The sequence below is a fragment of the Lutra lutra genome, chromosome 16, assembly GCF_902655055.1.
Source record: "Lutra lutra chromosome 16, mLutLut1.2, whole genome shotgun sequence".
Classification (NCBI taxonomy): Eukaryota; Metazoa; Chordata; class Mammalia; order Carnivora; family Mustelidae; genus Lutra; species Lutra lutra.
Genome location: NC_062293.1, coordinates 12,326,991 through 12,348,692, shown reverse-complemented (window position 1 = coordinate 12,348,692; position 21,702 = coordinate 12,326,991). Strand labels below are relative to the sequence as shown.

The following is a 21,702-nucleotide window of genomic DNA, read 5'->3' as shown; positions in this document are numbered from 1 at the left end:
GGGGAGATGGAGAGGAGAAGGGAGTTGAGGGAAATTGGAAGGGGAGGTGAACCATGAGAGACTATGGACTCTGAAAAACGATCTGAGAATTTTGAAGGGGTGGGTGGTGGGAGGTTGGGGGCACCAGGTGGTGGGTATTGTGGAGGGCACGGATTGCATGGAGCACTGGGTGTGGTGCAAAAATAATGAATACTGTTATGCTGAAAAAATAAAGAATTAATTAAAAAAAAAGTAAATAGCAGATAGCAAGGATTTTTTTTTTCCAAAATTACTTTGACTTTGAGGATATTCATCTGATCACCATAGATTGACCTCAATCCCTTTATGCATTTATGTTACTTTACAATGCTAATTGGTATTTATTATAATGACCTGGAATTATTTTATGGTCCTGGAATATTTTCAGAATCTTCAAAGAAAGATTAAAGTATTATTCTAAGTATATATGTAGCAACTTGCCCTCCTTAGTAAGGTGCATTCAGTTCTTTCAATATGTGATATTTGCAATGCATTCTTGGAAGTCTCCCAGCCCTGCAGACCAACTGCCCTAGTGCTTCCTGGATGAGAGAGAATGAAAGGACCAAGCGAATAAGAGAGGGAAACCATAACCTATCAAGGCTGCTTACCTGCAGGGTGCTGGAGTGCTCTGACCTTTTTCTTCATGATGTAGCCAGCCAAGAAATTAGATGGTCATTTCTTCACATCTTTACCTTTTTGTGAGGTTTTCATTCCTGTGGCATTTATATGTAACTTCCTTGAAATGACGAAGTTCAGTGTTTTACTGTCCTGCCCTACATCCTCTGGAGATGAGCAGACACATCTCAGCCTTTCTACTCTATCCTCATAATTCCTGTAAGAAATACAGGCCTGGTTGAATTCTGTGTCCCCTTGCTTTTGAAGCCTGTATAAGCACCTACAATAGCTAACTGAACATTATCCACACTGTACTATTCTACTTCCTAATTCTAACCTCTGTCATCAGCCAAAGAATGTCTGAGGAAGGTGGCAGAATGGTGTCAGGGCCCCTATTCTTAGGGTCTTAACCTTTTCATTGTGGGAAGATATTTCCAGTGAGGAGGATGTTAGGAATTTGGACTATTTCTCTTGAAATGGAATCCCAAACCATTTCCTCTGAAGATTCTACCTCCTTGAAAACCCTTGTTACAAATGAGAACACAACTCTTCAGAAATGGACACTGAAGGCTCATCGGTAAATATGGCCTTCCAGCTCCTAAAATATAATTTGGTGAGGGTAATGGATGTTTAGATGGCCAAACCAATGGCTGACACAGCTGGCCAGAGAGCTATGAACCACTTACTAAGGGTCAAAGGTCTTGAAAGACTTGAGACCCATCTCTCTGTAAGAGTTCACTTGGAGGTACTCGCCCTTCTGTGAACACCTCTGCCTCAGACCACTCTGAATTCGAACCTCCCACCTTTTTATCACTTAATCTCTTTTTAATCCTGTCTCTCCCTATTGTCTGACCCTACCATTGCCTGAGCCATGGTGTTCAGCACACACCAGAACAGCACTGAGTTGTGTTTAACTGTTGTATTTAACTCGTTAGGCACACTAATCATCTGTCATTATTTCTGGTACTTTTTCTTTGAGAGACGAAAGCAGTGTTTTCTGACAGGGTTAAATTCTCTTTTATGCTAAAGTTTCTATGGAAGCTGTTTACAATAGAAAGTTCTATTGCATTTGATATTTATAAAATAGTGTTAGAAAATTAAAAGACTGTAATTTGAAATAGGATGTTTTCTTTGAATCTGTAAGCTTAAATCCAAATATTTATCATTTCCAGCATAATGAAAAAACAGAAATTATTTTGATGTTTTATATGACTTAATAAGTTTGATGGCCTTAATATTAAACATAAGTAGCTAAAATGTGTTCTAGAACTCATAATATGTTGTTCTGAAGAAATCATATTAAACTTTTTTACGTAATAAAGGTAAAAAATAATGAAATAATGTGATATTCAAAGACATACATGAAATCAAGGGTCCCCTGTGAAAATCCAAACTAAAAGGAAAAATTGTTATAGGATTATGCATTTGCATAATACAGACTCTATTAAAAATAATGTATTAAATTTTAAGAAATTATTCCATATTAGAAGCATTCTCCTTGCCACTTAGGTATAAAACATCTGCATTATTTTTTTAAAGTTTTGTCTTGTGTCGTATACATAAAAAGAATATATGTCATAAATAATACTTAAGTACTAATGCATACAAACAAAATGAACGTCACGAACTGACCACCCACATTAAGAATCAGAATGCTGCTAAAACCATTGTCTCTAACCAGATGCTCCTTCCTCTCCCAAGCTCCAGGTATCTGCCCCAGAAGCAACCTCTGGCCTTAATTGTGTATTGATGGTTACTGAATGTTTTTTTCAGGATAGCTTTATCACGAATCTGTTCCCTAAACAATATGTTGTTTGCTTTTGCTTATTTTTGAACTTTACAAAAATGGTTGCAAAGTGTAGGTAATCTATAATTTTGAATTTTTCAGTAGTTTATTTTGAAGATTCATTCATTCTCTTGTGTGCAGCTATAGTTTGTTCATTTCTCTGGATATAATAATATCCCATTATGGCAAATCATTTCATTGTGATACACAGTTGAGTCACCTCTAGTTACATAGTTTTAAAAACTCCACTATGCGCATTCTTGGACGTGTCCTTGATAGGCATGTAGATGAGTTTCTCTACAAAATGTTGGGACATAGCTTATGAAAATTTTCACCTTTTCTAGATAGTGCTAAATTAAGATAGTGTTTTGTCACCTCACACTCTCATCATGTGAAGAGTGCCATTGATAGACATCCTTGCCAACACGTGGTAGTATCAGACTTCTTAATTTTTGCAAATACAGTGATTTTAAAATCATACTGCATTTTCTGATGACTCCTGAGGTTGGGCACCTTTTCATGTGTTTCCTATTAAAATGTTTCCTTTTATAAAGTTCCTAGGTAATGCCTTTTTCTCATTTCTATAACAGAGAATTATTTCTATTTCTCTTTATTTATTGGTATGCTTCACAATTCTGGATACTGTTCTCTCATTAATTAGATATGTTAGAATTCTCCTTTTTTAGGTTTTTATATATTTTTTCATTATCTTTATGGTGTCTTTTGATAAATAGAGGTTCTTAATTATATTATAGTCTAACTTACCAATCTTTTCAACTTCCTGCCTTTTGAGTTATGTTTAAGAAATCCTTCCTTATCTTGAAGTAAAAAAGCCCTCCCTGATATTTTTAAAATTACGATCTTTCACATTTGGTCTCTGATCCACTCTGCGTTGATTTTTAGAATATTAGCCTTACTGGTATATAACTTACAATTCATACAATTCACCTATTTAAAGTGTACAATTGAGTGGGTTCCAGTATGGTTCACAGAGTTGTGCAACTATCACCCAAATGATTTTGGAATATTTTATTACCTCCTTCCAAAAAACCGCAATAGTCAGCCACTCTCCATTTTCCCCACAACACTCCAGCCCTGGGCAACTACTAATCTAAATTCTGTCCCTCCAGATTTGCTTGTTCTTGCTGTTTCTTATGAGTAGAATCATAAAATGTGTTGTCTTTTGTGACTGGCTTCTTTCATTCAAGGTTTTAAAGGTTTCATTCGTGTCATACCCCATATTAGTTCTCCATTCCTTTTTTTTTTTTTTTAACTGAATAATATTCCATTGTTTGTCTATACGATATTTTATTTGTTCATTCATCAGTTGATGGGCAATTTGACTGTTTCTGCTTTTTGCTGTTATGAATAATGCTGCTATGAACATTCACATACAAGCATTTCTGCAGAGATATGTTTTACTTCTCTTGGGTATATATCTAGGAGTAGAGAGAATTGATTTTTGTCTGTTGTGTAGGATAGGGATCAGATTTCATTCTTTCCCATGTGAATAGCTTCTTGACTTAGGACCATTTTAAACTGATTCATCATTGCCCCACTAAAGGGGCAATACCAGCTCCGTCCAATGTGACCTTGTCTCTAGGTTCACTGTTATGTTCTATGAGTCAGGACGTTTCTATTCTTTATGATTATACCGCACTGTATTCATTTCAGTGACATTATTTTAGGCCTGACGTGTGATACAGAATGTCACACCAGTTGTTCTTTAGGCATATCATGGTACTGGGCTCATCCTGTGCATTTCAGGTTCAGCTTGTCAAGTTTCTTGGAAGCTTTTGTTAAAATTTTAATCGGACTTGCATTGATGCTATAGATCAATCTAGAGAGAACTGATGGAGAGACTTTCCATCACCCTGATCTCTCTCTCACTTATTTAGATCTTCTTTAATGTCTTTCAAAAAGGCTTATAATTTTTCCTTGAAAGTTTTGCACATCTTTTGGTAGACTTGTTTCTGAGAACCTTATATTTGTTATACATGGTGTTTATAATTTTTTTGCTGGTGTATAAACACTGCAAACAATTTTTAAACATGGATCTTTAGTTCAAACACCTTTCTAAACTCTCTTACTATTTCTAATAATTTTTACATTCATTTTGCATTTTCTCTGTAGACAATCATGACTGAAGACAGTTTGTTTTCATTTTATTTTTTCTTGTTAAATACTTACAAATACAAGTAGTGGTAGGCATATTTTTTCTTCTTTCTGATTTTAAAAGGCAGTAGTTTCACAATAAATAATGAATAAAATTTGCTGAACTTTTGGGAAATACCTTTCATCTCATTAACAATGGTCTCCTGGATTCCTATATGGCCAGGAGTTTCTGTCATGGACTTTTCTTGAATGTTTTTCTGTTTATTGTGATAACCATAAGGCCTTTTTTCCTTTAACACATTAATAGAATAAATCCTATCATAAGCTTTTTTTTTTTTTTTTTTTTACCATCACACCAACATTATGTCCCATACATTTTTAAATGATGTATTATTGCTGGCTTCAATTTGCTAATGATTATTGAGAGCAACCTGAAATTTTCTTTTTTAGATGTGTTTTTTAATTGATATTATGCTAGCCTCACAAACTGAGTTGCTAAGTAATATTTTTTCTATTCCCTGAAAGAATTAATGTAAGAGTGGATTATTTGTTTCTTAATAATTTGGTGGGTCTGGCCAGTAAAGCCATCTGGGATTGATATTTCATTTCTGGGAAGATTTTTGACTACTATTTTAATTTTTCTAATGGTTACAGGACGATTCACATTTTCCAATTTTTAAAGCCAGTTTTGGTAAATTTTTATAGTTTTTGAATTTTTCCTTTCCATTTAAATTTGATGTTTATTGGCATTTATAGATTTTCAGAAATGTTAAACTTCCCTTGCATTCTCTACAACACAGCAGTTACATATTTTATTTGTATACATTAACAGTCTTGATTTGCTAATAATTTATTTAGGATTTTATGTCTGTGTTCATGAATGAGTTGGCATATAATTTTTATTTCTCTTCCTATTCTTGTCATCCTTTGGTATCAATATTATGACTTCTGAAATAGTTTGAGAGTACGTTTCTCTGTCCTCTGCAAGAGATTATAAAAGACTAGAATGATCTATCTTCTGGGAAATTTTTTTAGAACTCACCTGGAAATTATCTAAGCTTGGTGTTTTCTTTGTAGGAAGATTTCTGACTATTCTTTCAATTTACTAATTAGATTGTTTTATTTTCTTTCTTATTTTTGGCAGTCTATATTTTCCTAGGAATCTGTTTCACCTTGGTTCTCCAATTGTTCACATAATATTTTATGGTGTGATCTTATCTTTCTAATCTGTGATATATGGGTAGTATTTTTAAAAAATTTAGTATTAATCATTATCTCCTTTTTATAGGTAATAATGCCACAGCTCTATTTTCAGCCTGGATATTATTTATTTATGCCTTCTTTCTTGTTTCCTTCATCAGTCCTACCAGAAATTGTTCTATCTTGCTAATTTCTTTAATCGGCCTTTTTTCTTAACAATTAGACTTTTAAAAATAAATAGCATGTTGTGGCTACATATTTCCTTCACTTTCATTTCATCCTTCAGGATTTGATAAGGAATATTTTCATAATCAATCATTTCTGAGAATTTTTATTTAAATGTTAAGAATTTATTTTTATTAAGAAATATGTTAGCATCAATCAATTTAAAAGTCACAAAAATAGATATAGTAAAATATCTCCCATGCTTCCCTGATTGTTATACTAACTCCCTCTCTCTTTTTTTTGTAAGAAAAAAAAAAAAAGTCTTGTGTCTTCTTCCAGAGATCAATTCTAAGTTTTTAAAGTTAATTTCATTTTGAACCATAGGTTGGTTGGTTGGTTATTTAAGAGAGAAAGTGTGGGGAAGAGGGACAAAGGGAGAGGGAGAGAGAGAATCTTAAGCAAGCTCCATGCCCAGCACAGAGAGAGCCCATTGCAGGACTTGATCTCATGGCTCCGAGATCATGATCTGGGTCAAAATCAAGAGTTGGATACTTAACCAACTGAGCCACACAGGCACCCTGAACCATGAATTATTTAAAGTATATGTTTAAAATTTTGAAGTATATGGGGAATTATTTTAGTTTTGTTGTTACTATTTTTGTCATGGTTCCTAATTTAACTGAATTCTTGTTGAAGAATTTTTTTTTTCTTTTTTATACCATCACTGTTTTTGCAATATGTTGACATTTAGGTTTCATGGTTTCCTGTGAGAGAGAGAGAGAGATATGAAATCTCCTTCTAGAATGGCAGATTTTTCCATTTTCCCCTGTAGTTCCATTAAATTTGTTGTATATATAATTTGAGCCTGTTTGATCACATGTATGTAGTTTAGATGTATCTGATGAATGAAATTTTTAAAAATAATTATTTAATGATACTCTATTTTGAGAGTGTCTTTGGTTAATATTTTACTGGCCTAATTTTTTCATTTCCTTAGTTTCAATTTCTTTATGTCTTCAGTATGTCTCATTTTAAAAAGGGTGAATTTTGATTTGTTTAAAAAATCTGAACTATCACACTCTTTTAAGTAGTTATTTTGGTACATTTACACTTGTTGTAATTTTTTTAAATCATTTTTTAAAATTTATTTTCAGCATAACAGTATTCATTGTTTTTGTACCACACCCAGTGCTCCATGCAGTCCGTGCCCTCTCTAATACCCACCACCTGGTTCCCCCAACCTCCCAACCCCTCACCTCTTCAAACCCTTCAGATTGTTTTTCAGAGTCCATAGTCTCTCATAGTTCACCTCCCCTTCCAATTTCTTCCAACTGCCTTTTCCTAACTCCCCATGTCCTCCATGCTATTTGTTATGCTCCACAAATAAGTGAAACCATATGATAATTGACTCTCTCTGCTTGACTTATTTCACGCAGCATAATCTCTTCCAGTCCCATCCATGTTGCTACAAAAGTTGGGTATTCATCCTTTCTGATGGAGGCATAATACTCCATAGTGTATATGGACCACATCTTCCTTATCCATTCGTCCGTTGAAGGGCACTTGTTGTAATTATTAAAAGACCTTATTTTTTTCATCTTTCCCACTTTTTTCTATGTATCTTTCTTACCCTTATTTTTAAAATAGACTGTATTTTAAAAACACTTTTAGATTTATAGAGAAATTGAGAGGATACTACAAAGAGCTCTCATATCCCTTGCACCCAGTTTTACGCTGTTATTATTATCTTATATTAGTATGATACATTGTTTACAATTATGCACCAATATTGATATATCATCATTAAGTTTAATTTTACCTAATGTCATTTTCTTGTTCCAGGATCCCATCTAGGTTATCACATTACATTTACTTGTCATCTCTTCTTGGTCTCCTCTGCTATGATAATTTGTCGGATTTTCCTTACTTTTGAAGACCTTGACAGTTTTGAAGAGTGCCCATTTGGAATTTGTAAAATGCCTTTCATTGTAATTTGGAATTCTTCTGCAAGGAAGATTTGTTTATTCTTCTTCATTTTATTAATTTATTACATCATTTATTTATATGAGTATGTACTAATGAATATATATTTTATTCTTTGGAATATATTCCAGTCCTTTTTTTCTCAAATTGTTCCAGCTTTGGCCATTGGGAGGACTTTCAGTTGGTTCCTATATCAGTTGGCTCCTATATTTGATATACTCTCAGCAATGAACACTTCCTTAGTGAATGAACACTTGCTAGTACAGAAGATGTTCTGATTCACCTTATGTGTTTCCTTACTTAGTATTTCCATTCTTAGAATCAGCCATTTGTCCAAGGGCCACGGGTTCCTTTTACTGGGGAATGGTACTAGAACCCCAAATCTGGGTGCTCAGTGTACTTGTTGCTACTGGAATGTCATTTACTGAATGTATTCTTTGCCTGCTTTTTAAGTTTTTCTCTTTGTCTTTTGTGTTCTGCCATTTCATTATCTAGTATACAGATGTGGAGCTCTTTCCTTCTTTTCCTTCTTTTCTTCATTTTCTGTGTTTATTCTGCTTAATGTTTCTGTGGATTCTTGCTTTTCCCCAGTTCTGGAAAATTCCCAGTCATTTTTGCATATCCTCCCTATTGTCTCTGTCCCCTCCTTCTGGTACTCTAAAGATATATTAGGTATTTTATTTCAACTTTCATAGCTTTCAACATCTCACTTATAGTCATTATCTTCTAATATTAACATGCTGCATTGAGTAACTTATTAGGATCTCTCTTCTCTTTCATAACTTTTTGCTTCTGCTATGTTTAAACTGCCTTAACACGTCTATTCTTTTATTCAAAAACCTTATTTTTGGAAATTATATTTGTTTTTTTTCTCAAATCTGGTAATTTTTGCTTAATGTCTTCTGATGTACTCATTTTGTGATTTCATCTTTTATTGTTTAAAATATTTAATGCATGTTATTTTATCTTATTTTTCTGATAATTCTCATATTTGAAGTACTTGCCAGTGGGAATCTGTTTTTGCTAACTCATATCAATGGTATTTTTTTTCTGGGTTTAGTAATTTTTTTTATCATGAGCTCATTTTCTATTTATCCTAATTTATGGAAAACTTAGAGACATTAAACTGAAGAAGTTTTTCTCCAGAGGGAATTTGTTTTAGTTTCAGGCAAGAGTAAATAACACTATGGACCTGGAACCACTTTAGTCCTATTCCAGGCTCTTTGACCTAATTCTGTGGAATCATTCAACTCCCATATTCCTTGCCCCTGAAGCTGCAATGCTAATAAAGACATTTGTCCTCAAAGATACCTTGCCTTTTGGGCATGCTTACTGCTCATTATCCTATTTTTGGCAAATGCAGTTCACATATGTGATTTTTTTGTTTTCTTTTGGCTTTTCTCTTTGGATTTTTCTCTTACTTCTTGTGAGCAAAGAAAGAAAACATTGTATTTTTTTAAACATTATATTTTATACAGAACTAGTTGTTTCATCTCATGAGGGCCTCTCCAATATCTAATCTGCCAAACTGCCTGAAGTAACTATCCTAAATCACCAATATTCCTGTCTCTTCCTTGCCTTCAACAAGGACAACTACAACATGTAGTTGTTTAGCCCTCTTAATTCTACTTCTCAGATTGTATTCCCATCCATTCCTGTCTGCTGGCCTTCCCATCTCTGGTGTCTCTAACCCATTATATATATACTACTTCCACATTAGTCTTTCTTAATAGAAATTCAGTGGTATTTCTTTGCATACTATCCCCACATACAACTCTCCAGTATCCAATTGAGGTATCTTATTGGCTCTCCAGTGCCTTGATTTCCAGCCCTTGTAGTTTAATATCTTCAATGTCTGCAGCAAATCTCTGTTTTCTGAATTTCCCCTATTCCTTTTTGATGCTCTGTTTTTCTTCCATGCAACTCATTCTTTCTGCTTGAAATATCCTATATTCATCCCTTTCCCCAAATGGTACTATCTCTTAAGGTACCTCTCAGATGCATTCCGTTTTATTCAGTTTTCCAGAATTCTTCCTAGCTCAAAGTAATTGTTCCGTCTTTTGAACTTTTATGGCACTTTGTCTTCCTTTGTGGCTTTATGGCTTGTGTGTGTGTGTACAAGTGTGTCTAGCTTATATATTTTATATATTACAATCTGAACTCTTTAGGGAATTTTTTTCTTCTTGAAGTCACTTGTGCTGGCTTCCACATCATAGATCCTAACAAATAATGAATTATATAATTATAAAATAAAGAGTAGCATATTGGAAATATTTTATACTTTGGTAGTAATTACTCATAAACTTTCTTTGAATGTACAAAGGTAACCTAATACATCAATAACTTATTAATGTGTCTTTATTCCAAGAGTACCTAAAGAATAATTTTTCCATTTTCAAAATAGTCCAAATGATTCTTTCTTAGCCATGAACATGCTATCAACTTTTAGGTACATTTTGCTTTCATAAAGTGTATTGTTGAATTTTGTTTGGGACTACTTTGATGATAATCCTGGCAATCCATAATCATTTACAAGGTGTTTCAACCTCTCACTTCTTTCGCCAGAATTGTCAGATTCAGAGTGGTTTCAAGAGTCATTAGCTTTCTAAGGAAGTTGGTGTGTATGTTTGGTATTCTTGTGGTTTTTTGTAAATTGGTTTTTTATTGTAGTAAAATACACATATCATAAAATTTACCATTTTAGCCATTTTTAAGTGCACAGCTTAATGTGGTGTTAAATACATTCACATTGTTGTGCACCCATCAGCACATTCATCCCCAGAACTCTATTTTGTAAAACTGAAACTCTGTGCCCATGAAGTAGTAATCCCCCATCTTCCCTCCAGCCCCTGGCAACCGCCATTCCATTTTCCGTCTTAATGATTTTGACTACCCAAAGTATCTCATGTAAGTAAAATCAACAGCATTTGTGTTTTGGTGAGTGGCTTATTTCACTTAGCATAATGTCCTCAAGGCTTATCCATGTTGTAACATAAGGCAGATTTCCCCTTTTTTTGGCTGAATAATATTGCTTTGTACATAGAGACTCTGTTTTGCTTATCCATTTATCTATCAATGGACGTCCGGGTTGCTTCCATGTTTTCTGGTCTGCAGTTCTTAACTTGTAATTGAAATCAGCTTGGTTAGAAGTTGTCCTTATAGTGTGTCTCCTGTAGATACAACCTTTATTAATTTGTGAAATTTCTTTGTAACTCTGCTCTTTTCTATCAGTCAAATAGACGAAGCTTTCTAGGTCACTATTTATAATATTAAAGAAAAATGAACACATCTATTCTAGATTGATCTTGGCAGTTCCATTACTATAGTTATCAGCACATGCTAAGGACTGAAATATTAAATACCCTAGGGAAATCTTCGGCATTAAGTTCTTTCATTTAATGTTTATTTCTTCCAGAATTAGTTGATTCATTTTTCAGTATAATTTTTCTATTTGAAAACCATCTTTGGACTACAGCCAATGTGTATCAATGTGCCAGCAATTTAAAATGCCTTCCTTAAGTTATCATCACATTCCTAGTCAACTAATAAAAATATACAAAATTATGAAGTAAAGCAGTGGCAAGGGTGTGGAGAGACAGGTCCACATACCCACTGTTGTTCACATTGGAAATGGATCCAGTGTTTCTGTAGAGTAATTTGGAAAGAAAGTTAGAAAGTTTTTCTTATCTTTTAACCAAAAAATTTTGATGATATAACCTAAAAGCAAAATACCAGTGTAATTTATTCATAGATGTTTCATATGTAATAATGACTAACTGAAAATAAGACAAATATCCAAGAATAACGATCAAGTAAATTACAATGTATTGCAATGATGAAGTATCAAAGAGCCACTAAAGTGACAAATACACTAAAAAATGGGAATGAAGATATAAAGTTAGGTATAGGAAAAGGTAGAACAGTATCTAAACAGTGATTATACCATTAAAAATATTTGTATGTACATTGTCAAAGACTGAAATTCAGTTTGGGGTGGAGTCCGTGGTTTTGGAAAGCTAACTTTTTTTGGTTAATTTTTAATTTTTTTTATAAAGACATCATGACCGTGCAACCTTGGGATGTAACTTTATTTTAATCATAGTGAAAATTAGAGGTTAAGTATACATCCTAAAGGCCCAAGATGGCCTGTGTCCTTGAAAGAGGAGGAAAATTTGGACCCAGAGGCACGGACACACATTGAAACCATTTGAAGATGGAGCAGAGATTGGAGTTATGTGTCTAGAAATCAGGGAACACCGTGGATTGCCAACCGCCATCAGAAGCTAGAAGGGAGCATGGGCCAGAGTCCCTCTCTGAGCCTCCAGAAGGAATCAATCCTGCCAGCACCTTGATCTCAGACTACTCATCTCTAGAACCATGAGAGAGTAGATGTCTGTTGCATTAAGCCACCCAGTTCATGGTACTTGTTATGGCATCCTCAGGAAACTAATATGCCCCATATGTTTGGGAATTAAGAAACCTGCTTCTAAATTGTTTATAAGTCAAAACAGAAAATAATAAAGGAAATTAAAAAATGTTTTGACCTAAAGGATCATGAAAATACCATGTATCTACAGTTGAGAGATTAAACGTATGTAAAAGTTGGAGGAGTATATATTCTTAAGTTCATAAATCAGAAAAGAAGAAAGTATAAAAACAAATGAGCTGAATACTAAAAAGAAGAAATCAGGAGGAGGAATATAAAATAAACCCAAGAATGTAGAATGCATGACATCATGAATTAAGAGCCAGTATCAATGACATAAAACCAAAGATACCATAACAAGCACTAGATGAATCTTAGGAACATAACATTGAATATTTGAAAAAGCAAGTTGCAGAAGAATACATGTGACATTCCACTTACATAGATACTTGAAACAAGTGAAACTAAACATGTCGTCTATGGGGAAAAGGTGTTAGGTAGAATTTACATCTAAGCCAGGAGGGAATGGCATGGGATGGGAGAATAAGTGGATGAGGGAAGGAAGGGGGGGAGGGAGGAAGGAAGGAAGGAGTGAACTTGTATGTTTGTTAACCTTTTGCAATTCTTCTTTTATGATTTTCCTATTCATATCCTCTGCCCATTTTCCCATTTTTAAAAACAAGGTTATTGCTGACATGGAGGCCCAAGTGCACAAGCTGAGAGAAGAGCTGATTCACGTGAATTCTCAGCGGAAGCAGCAGCTGATAGAGCTCGGTCTTCTTCGCGAAGAGGAGAAGCAGAGGGCTGCAAGGGACCACGAGACCGCTGTCTACAAACTGAAGGCTGAGTCAGAAAAGATGAAGATGGAGCTGAAAAAGACTCATGCCGCGGAGACCGAGGTGACACTGGAAAAGGTAAGCTCTCCAGCTGGATTTGTGCAGACCACTGAAACCCATGATCGGGCCCCACTACTGCCACCCTTGCATTTAATCTCTAAAAGGTGGTGAGCATAGAGCTACTCCTGAAACCTAACTCTTCAACTGAGCCATTTAAGTGTCTTGCTCTATGTTTAAGCATCACAAAAATCATCCAGAGAGTTAGGTTTCCGATTTTCCCTTGACATCCATGGAAAGGATAGTATGGAATAACCCATTCCATAGTGATTAAATGCACATTGTGATACAGCAATGTAGAATACTGTCCAATATTGCACTGAATAGGGATACTTGAGCTGTAGCCCCAAGTTTTCCTAGGTTAAGACTAGGTTTCAGATCTTTTTTGGTTTTCTAATAGTCATTTCTAGATTTTACAGTCTTTTGTAACAGTGTAACATAAATACTGACATAATTCCAGATTACTATTTCAGATTCAGGAAAGTTTCTTTAAAATTATATATTTTTGAAATATATGTCAATATAATGTTTACACATTTTGGATCAAATGATTTTCCAGGCATAATCTCAAATATTTGTTCTTTCAATGTTCTGGAAAGGTGGGAACATTTTAATTGTGTAATAAATGTGTATTAACGATAACAACTGTAAATTGCCTCTTGAGTTCCTTAAGACCAGTCTAATCTTGAGATCAAGAAACTTAGGGCAATCGAGGAGTCTTCCAATTCTGCTTACCTTCTTTTCAACCTTTACTTCTTCATCTTTAACTGTTATGCCTTCATGGAGCGCACACCACCATTCTAGGCACTGCTCCCTTGGTTTTACATGGATTGTGATTCTAAGGTGCTTCTTTTATAGCATCTTTAGTTATTTGAGACTCAGACTTCAGCAGATGTTGCCCTTGGCAACATAGCTCTGAACCCAGAAATAAATAGGAACCAGACTCTAAAGAGGCAGAAGTGAGCCTGGCTTGTCAGAGGAACAGCCTGGAGGCTGATGTGGCCAGAAATAGTGACCAAGAAGGAGGAAGAGGAGAAGGATGTGATGAGGTCAGGGAAGAAACCTCGGTGGGTGGACCTGTGTCCTGTGGGTCTGTGAGGACCCTTGAGAGGGTTTTGCTCTCTGGGAGTAAGACTTCACAGTTTTTGAGCAGAGGACTGGCATGTGTTGATTCACATTTGAGTAGGATCTCTCCGTGCATGCTGAGGACAGACTGAACTGAGGGCAAAGAAGGAAGTAGGGAGACTGGTTAAAAGGCCATTGTGGGCATTTGGACAAGATGACAGAGGCTCAGGCCTGGGCAGCAGCAGCAAAGGGTAGAAACTGATGAAATTCAGGTTAGGCTCTGAAGGTGGAAGTGACAGTGTCTGCTGTTGGTTCAGATGTGGGGTGGAAGAGAGAAAGAGGGGCACGCTGTTGAGTAGTCAAGGGTGAATCTGAGGTGACTTGCTGGAGCCGGTGGGCCAATGGACTCCGCCTACTGGTGGCCTAAGGAAGCCGGTCAGGAAGCCGGTCAGAACAGTAGGTGGGGCCCGTGGGGCCGTGTTCCAGTTGAGATGCCTTTTATACATCTATATGAGGCTGTTGGGGATAATTCCATCAAAGCAATACAAAATAAGAATTTTTTGATGCTAAAATGTGCAAAGTTTCGGGAATTAGAGAAATTCCAGAAGTTTGGAGAAGTTTTACTCCTCTGGCAGTAGCACATCAGTGAGACGGATAGGGAATGAAAGGGGTGTTTTTGTATCCTCTCTACAGATTCTTTTTTTTTTTTTTTTAAGATTTATTTATTTGAGAGAGAGTTCATGAGCAGGGGGAGGGGCAGAGGAGGCAGAGAGGGACAAGCAGACTCTCCACTGAGCGAGGAGCCTGATGTGGGGCTCCTTCCCGTGACCCAGAGATCGTGGCCTGAGGTGAAATCAAGTGTTGGATGCTTAACCAACTGAGCCGCTCAGGCTTCCTTCTCTCTGGTGACTCTTACACACACCTTGCCTTGGCTCCATTTGTCTCTGCCAACAGTTCGAGGTATTTCAGAATAAATGTTCTTAAATGACACACATACCAGTGCACACTGATTTAAGAATATCGGGCATACCAGAGCCAGACTTATAAAACATACAAGCTTGGCCTTAATTGTCTTGCATTATATATTCACATTCCAAATTTTCTTTTTAGTAGAAGATGAACCTTTTCAAGTATAGGTTTATATGTGTTATAACTAATTACCAGGTTACAGGTAGTAAAAAATATTAGAAACCATTAGCAATTTATTTGGCAAACATTTCTGGGAGATCTTCTATAACCTTGAAAGGCATTATCCCAGACACTGTAAGGATATATAAGAAAAAGGGAAAAAAGGCACAGTCCTCAAGGAGATCATAAAATTACAGTGACATCAAGACATACACACGTACGAAAATAACTGTAATGCAAGGTGGAGTGTGAATTGGGGGAAATTATTCCTGTTAATGAAATCAGGAAAAATTAACTGGACGAGATGTCACTTTTACTAGGATTTTGACCAGTAGACATGCAAGATAACATTCTAAGCCCAAGAAATAACACCAGCAAGAGCAAACGGAGGCATTTACAAACACGGCATAGAGGTTAATCAAGGGGAGCAGTTAGTAAAAGGTAGCTTGGGATCACAGAGAGTCTCCAAAGCTGTTGTTGTATTTTAGCTTCATTGGGTAAACAGTGAGAAGCTGCTGAAAGTTTTTAAGCACTAAATGTCACGATTCAAGTGATTCTTAGGAAAATCTTTCTGTCCATGTTGTTCAGATGCCCTTGCCATAGGAGTAGTTGGTGGAGACCAGATTAACAAAGGCAGGAGGTCCCTGAGGGCATGTTCAAGGTGTGGGAACATGGTGAGAACATAGCAGTGACAGAGGGCTAGAGGGGACATGTTTGAGAATCATCTCAGAGATGGCATTGATTAGACTTGTGAAGTATCACCCAACCCTTAATAAATCGGGAAGGTAGGAGATGTCTGGTTTGGGGAGGAAGAAGGTAGGTACCATTATGAACTTTTTAACTTTGAAGTGTCTCCACTTTACCCTGCTGGGCTGTTCACTTGCTGTGGAAGGAATGTTTGTGGGTAATCATTAAGAGAAGGCAGGACTCGAGTAGACAGCTGTGGGGGTCACCCACAGAGAGGGCCTGTTCAAGAGAGAGACACAGGAAGAAAACAGGCAACTGTGAAGGAAGAACTACGTTGAAGAGGTTGGAGAGGAAATAGTCGAAGAAGGGTCTTCAAGGTAAGAGGAATCTGAGAAAAATGCATTTTCATGGAAACAAAGGAAGAGAATATTTGGAAATGTGGATTTTCAAGAATGTGACAGAAAATCAGGAAGGATGAGGGAGGAAGAAAAGTTCTGGGATTTGAAAGTGAGAAGTCACTGATAATCTTGGATAGAGCCCTGAAAGGGAGAGTGTGAACAGAAACACGATCGCAATGGATAAATGAGACCATGGAGCTTCGTGAATATCCTATTGTTTCAGAAAATCTGATATTAAAAGGAAAGTGTCATTCCAAAGGAGTATATTTTTAGGCTGACAATGTCTTGCAATACACAAGAAGGGGCCAATGAAGAGGAAGAACTTAGTGATGCAGAGACCCACGGACACCTGAGAGCTTGCTATCTGAGACAGGAGAGTCTGGATGAAAGACCACCACAGGCACACCCTTGCCCCTTGGCCACAGGATCCAGCCACAGGAGACCTTAGCCTGTTCCTGGAGTAGGCCTCATGCTCTCCTTCCTCTAGGCCTTTAAACCCACCACCCCTCTGTCTGGGATGTTCTTCCCCTAGATTTTCCATGGCCATCCTCTTCTCATCACTCCACACTATTCAGTGTTCCTCCCTGACCTCTCTCTGTAGAGTCATGCCCAGCTCTACCAGCTTCACTGGTCCCGTTGTCTTCGTAGCTCATCTCACCATCTGGAATCATCTTTTCATTTTTCTGATTGTTTATTTTCTATTCATACCCACCCACCCATCCCCCCATTAGAATATCTGCTCCATTATGAGGACCTTGTCTGCCTTGTTCACTTCTGTACTGCTAGTGTTGAGAAAACTTGGCACATGGTAGGTGCCCTCCTAGTACTTACCGAGTAAGTGAATGATAGGAGCTGTGACTTTCAAGGAGGGAGGAAGGAAGGAGAGGACTGGCAAATATACAAGGTGGTTCTGTGACGAGACTTGCAGAGAGCTTCTATCTGATATCATCTGTGTTTCTAGTAGAAAATAGCAGGAGTCTTTGGAGTAAGGAGTTCCAGGACCAGCAACATAGCCAGACTTCTTGCTGGGCTGATGGCTCGAATGTGGCTGGAAGGAAGCAGGAGTAAGTGCATTTGCCGAGGTAGAACTGGAATTCTGCAGGTCGAGGGGGGAGGATGGCATGAGTCTGGAAGAATGAAATGCTTTTGAATTGAACTGAGGACAGAAGTAGCATGAGAAGATAGAAATGGGGTTTTATCATGGTAGAACTTTAGCTGCCATGGTTAACGGTGCTGGCAGAGTTCATGAGAACATAGGGACTTGTTGGCAAAAAGAGAGTCTAGGGAAAGGGACGAGAGCATTGACTAAGCTAATGTTTAGTGCCACAAGTTTAGTTTTTGGTGAGTTGGTGGAATTAACCAATCCCAAGGTCCATATGATAAAATACAAGTGGTGGGCTTCTGATATGAAGAGGGATTTGTGTTTCCAGTTGATAAGTGTTTTTACTTAACTGGTAAAAGGAGTTGAGCGTTTCTAACTGGAGGAAGACCAGGAGTCCCTTGAAAGCAGTCCTTGTGAAATGCTCATTTCTAAAGTGCAGAATCCCGTGTGGCACCTACCACAAAGTAGACATTCATAAATGTTGAGAAAATGAATGATGATGAACTGAGAAATTCAGTCTAGCCATGTACATGGTAATATGAATAAATAAGACATTGGTTTTGATTCATCCACGTTTGACTTCAACCCATTCTAAATTCTTTAGATGGGGCAAAATACCTCTCTATAGTCATATCTTCACTTTTTTAGTGTTGTAATTTCCTCCTTGTTACTTAGCAAGTTAAATGTATAGCATCAAAGGTTTTTTCAGAGTTTTATATTTTCGTGCACAAATCAGTAAAGTTCTTAACATGAAAATCTGATTTAACACTAGTGAACTGGTAGATAATCCCATTGCTGCCCGATGTGTCATTGTGCATGCTGCTTGAATTCTTCCACTGTATTTTAGAAAAGGTTTAATGTTTTATCATGTTTAAATTGAAGACTAAAATATTTGCCAGCAGCTCAAAATCCTGTCAGAATTGAGGGGTTTATGAATTAATTTTCTTTCGTTAAGTATAAAATCAAGGTTCAAAGAGGAGAGGAAAATAACACCAGAATAATAAATAATCCGAACGAAACATTCCCTGTGGGTCTGGATTTTGTCAGTGGCACTTACAACCTTGAGGTTGTGAAGGAATCCCCGAGTCCAGACCCTACCTGGGTCTCTGTCAGCAGCAGCTCCAGTCTTGCCGCCATCTTCAGTGGCTTTAAGAGAAGCATGATATCCTCCACCAGAAGAGAAGACTTGAACTAGAGAATCTGAGAGAGTCTGTGATTGACATTTGCAAAGTGAAAGCTTCTTTTCTAGCCTTTTAAAATCTTTTCAAACCAAATTGAAACAAAGTCCACAAAAAACATGAGCCTTTGACAAGTTACAGACCATTACTAAGTGATGGTAGTGGGTCATTTTCAGAAGTTTGGTTAAAACTTTGGTATTTACAATTTACCATTGTTTCAGAAACCTATTGGGTTATTTTTAAAATAATCCTTCTTGAAATAAGAGGCTATTTGAGAAAATATAGGAAATAGAGAAATGTAAAATTTCTTATTATTAGCCCCAGCTAGCAATAACCTAGTGATAATTTAGTGTGCTTATAAAATAGCACATCATGTGACTTTAGAGGACCGAGATCATACTTAATAAACAGTGTAGTCTTTCGCTTTTTTAAAAGTCATGCTAAGTATATTCAATGTCATTGGAGATTCTTTGAAAATAGAGTTTTCATTGTTTCATGATACTCCATTTTATAGATGCAGCATAATATAGTGTAGTTTTCTCTTATTTTTAAACAGTTAGCTTTAAAAAAAATTGCCTACATCGATGCAGAGATGAACATCTTTATATATAAATTTTTGTCAACACTTCCATTGTTTTTGTCTTAGGTTAAGATCCCAGTAGAATTACAGCATCAGATTGGTTGTGCTAATTTATATTGTTGTGTAACGGATTATCTGTTTTATCTAGCCAGTCCTTACCATTAATACTTTCCTTTAATTTTTAGTTAAAAAAATTATTTTTAATTTGCATTTTAAGGAGTTAGCTCGAACACTTATAATAGATTCGTGTGTGTATTTCATTTTCTGAGAATTGCCTATTCCCACTCTTTGACAGGTTGTCGTCTCTTAGTGTCCTGATATTTTTCTCATCACCTTGCAGGATGAAAAAATTCTTAGCTTTGTGGCAAATATTTTTGGTGCTTGCCGTTTCATTTTATCATTTAACTTTATGATACACAAAAGATCTTATTTGTACTTAGCGTGATCTGTCCATCATTTCCTTTGTGAATTCTCTATTATGTTTTAAGCTTCACTGTTTGAAAATATACTAAAAATTAAATATTTAAAAATATAGGAACACATCAAACATTTTTCGCACCATGCTCACTATACTAAGTAAAAAGCACTTATGAAATTGACATAGCATTTACCAGCTTGGTTTCCTGGTCTGTAATTTTAATAGTGTCTTAAGGATTATACTGGAATTCTGCCAGCCTGAAGTCATTAAAAGGCTTTGAGCAACAATTCAGCATCTTTTTCAAATTTAAGAAAAGCTCCATATGCCATAATTATTTAAAGCTAAGGTCATAGAAACTACTTAAACCTTTGAAATTTATAATTAAAGGATTAATATTAACTTATGAAGACATTGTCATTTTGGCTTAAAATGGAATTCTAATCTCAACTCTGGTCCCTTTGCTTTGATCTTTTCCCTTTTTCCTTTGCTAAAAATATGAAGTTTTATATCCTTAAATTTTTAAATTAAATATTATCCTCAAACAGTTCAGACTTATAAAAATTGATTGACAAACAACATCCACTCTCATTTTTACAGTATTTCACAAATGTTGGTCTTCAAGTTGGCATTTTCCTCTGGCGGCAGCTTAATATAACGGATCACAATGATACTTCTAAACAGTAAATTAATTTACAAAAACACCATGCAAAAATGGCAACTTAGAAAACCATGGGTGTGTAAATACTTTGAACGTGATGAATTGGTGTTCGTTTATATGAAGGTTTAGAATTTTCAAATAGCCTTCGAAGTACCTGCATCGTAAACCTTCTTTTTTTTTTTTTTAAAGATTTTATTTATTTATTTTGACAGACAGAGATCACAAGCAGGCAGAGAGGCAGGAAGAGAGAGAGAGGTGGAAGCAGGCTCCCTGCTGAGCAGAGAGCCGGATGTGGGGCTCGGTCCCAGGACCCTGAGATCATGACCCGAGCCAAAGGCAGAGGCTTTAACCCACTGAGCCACCCAGGCGCCCCCATCGTAAACCTTCTTGACGTGGTGAAAGGGGCTATATCTTGTTTTACACCAGGGCTAGACTTTTTTGTCATTTGGACAATATCTACAAAGCAGTACAAACCAAATATTTTAGTTGAAGCAGTTTACGTATCTCCTGTAACAAGAGGAAGTGTGTGCGCCTTAGAGACACAGTTTTGCATCGATCCTCAGGTCTCCCCTACTTTTTCTGGTTCGGGTATGAAGCACCTGTTTCACCGTGATTTCACGAAGTAAGTACTGGAATAATGTCTGGGGTGTCTCTTTATTAAGCAAAAAGAGCCGATGTTGGATATTTACACTGTCGGGCTTTTATCACCCCAACCAGAGGGCGGGGCTGCCACGCTCAGTGCAGTGTGAAGTCAGGGATACAGATGGCAGCAGGCCGCCCCCCACTGAATGCGGCTCTCGCTGTTTCCCACAGAATCTTTTGCCAATTCTCCCTCCGCCTCTTCGCTGCATGTTCAAGAGCACTTCTGTTTTCTGGCAATCTGGAAGAGCAAATCAGTAGCTTAACTTCAAAGTCTAGTTTTCCTGGGCTAGGGAGCTATGTTTTACTTGGAGAAAATTAAAAGAGTATTTTCCATGTTAAGGCTATTTCAAAATAAAATCTAGAATTACAAATGAATCATTGTTTATATTTAAAGTAAATATTTACAATTTATAAGATTAACCCTCCCTTGTCTTTGTCTGCCCTAATTTCCTAATATTCTAATCGTACCATTGTAAATGAAGTTCTGCCATTCACCAGAACTTGTTGGTTTTATCCTTTGGGATTTTCTTAAGGGAAGAAATTTCTACCTAGAATAAAAGGAAAATCTCTAGGTCAGGATAGCAAAAGATAGTATTTTGATTTGAGAAGTTGTTGAAAATAGAACAATTTATTTGGCATCTTCGG

The 21,702-nt window shown here is 36.4% G+C and overlaps 1 protein-coding gene across 6 annotated transcripts in view; it reads left to right on the top strand.

The window, feature by feature from the left end:
- CEP112 (centrosomal protein 112) overlaps window positions 1–21,702 on the top strand; it is a 431,394-nt gene that overhangs the window by 263,395 nt on the left and 146,297 nt on the right. For all 6 annotated transcript variants that reach the window (XM_047708133.1, XM_047708130.1, XM_047708131.1 and 3 more), the window contains one exon: window positions 12,992–13,222. In XM_047708133.1, coding sequence (XP_047564089.1) covers window positions 12,992–13,222 — 231 coding nt within the window. The remainder of the gene's footprint in view (window positions 1–12,991; window positions 13,223–21,702) is intronic.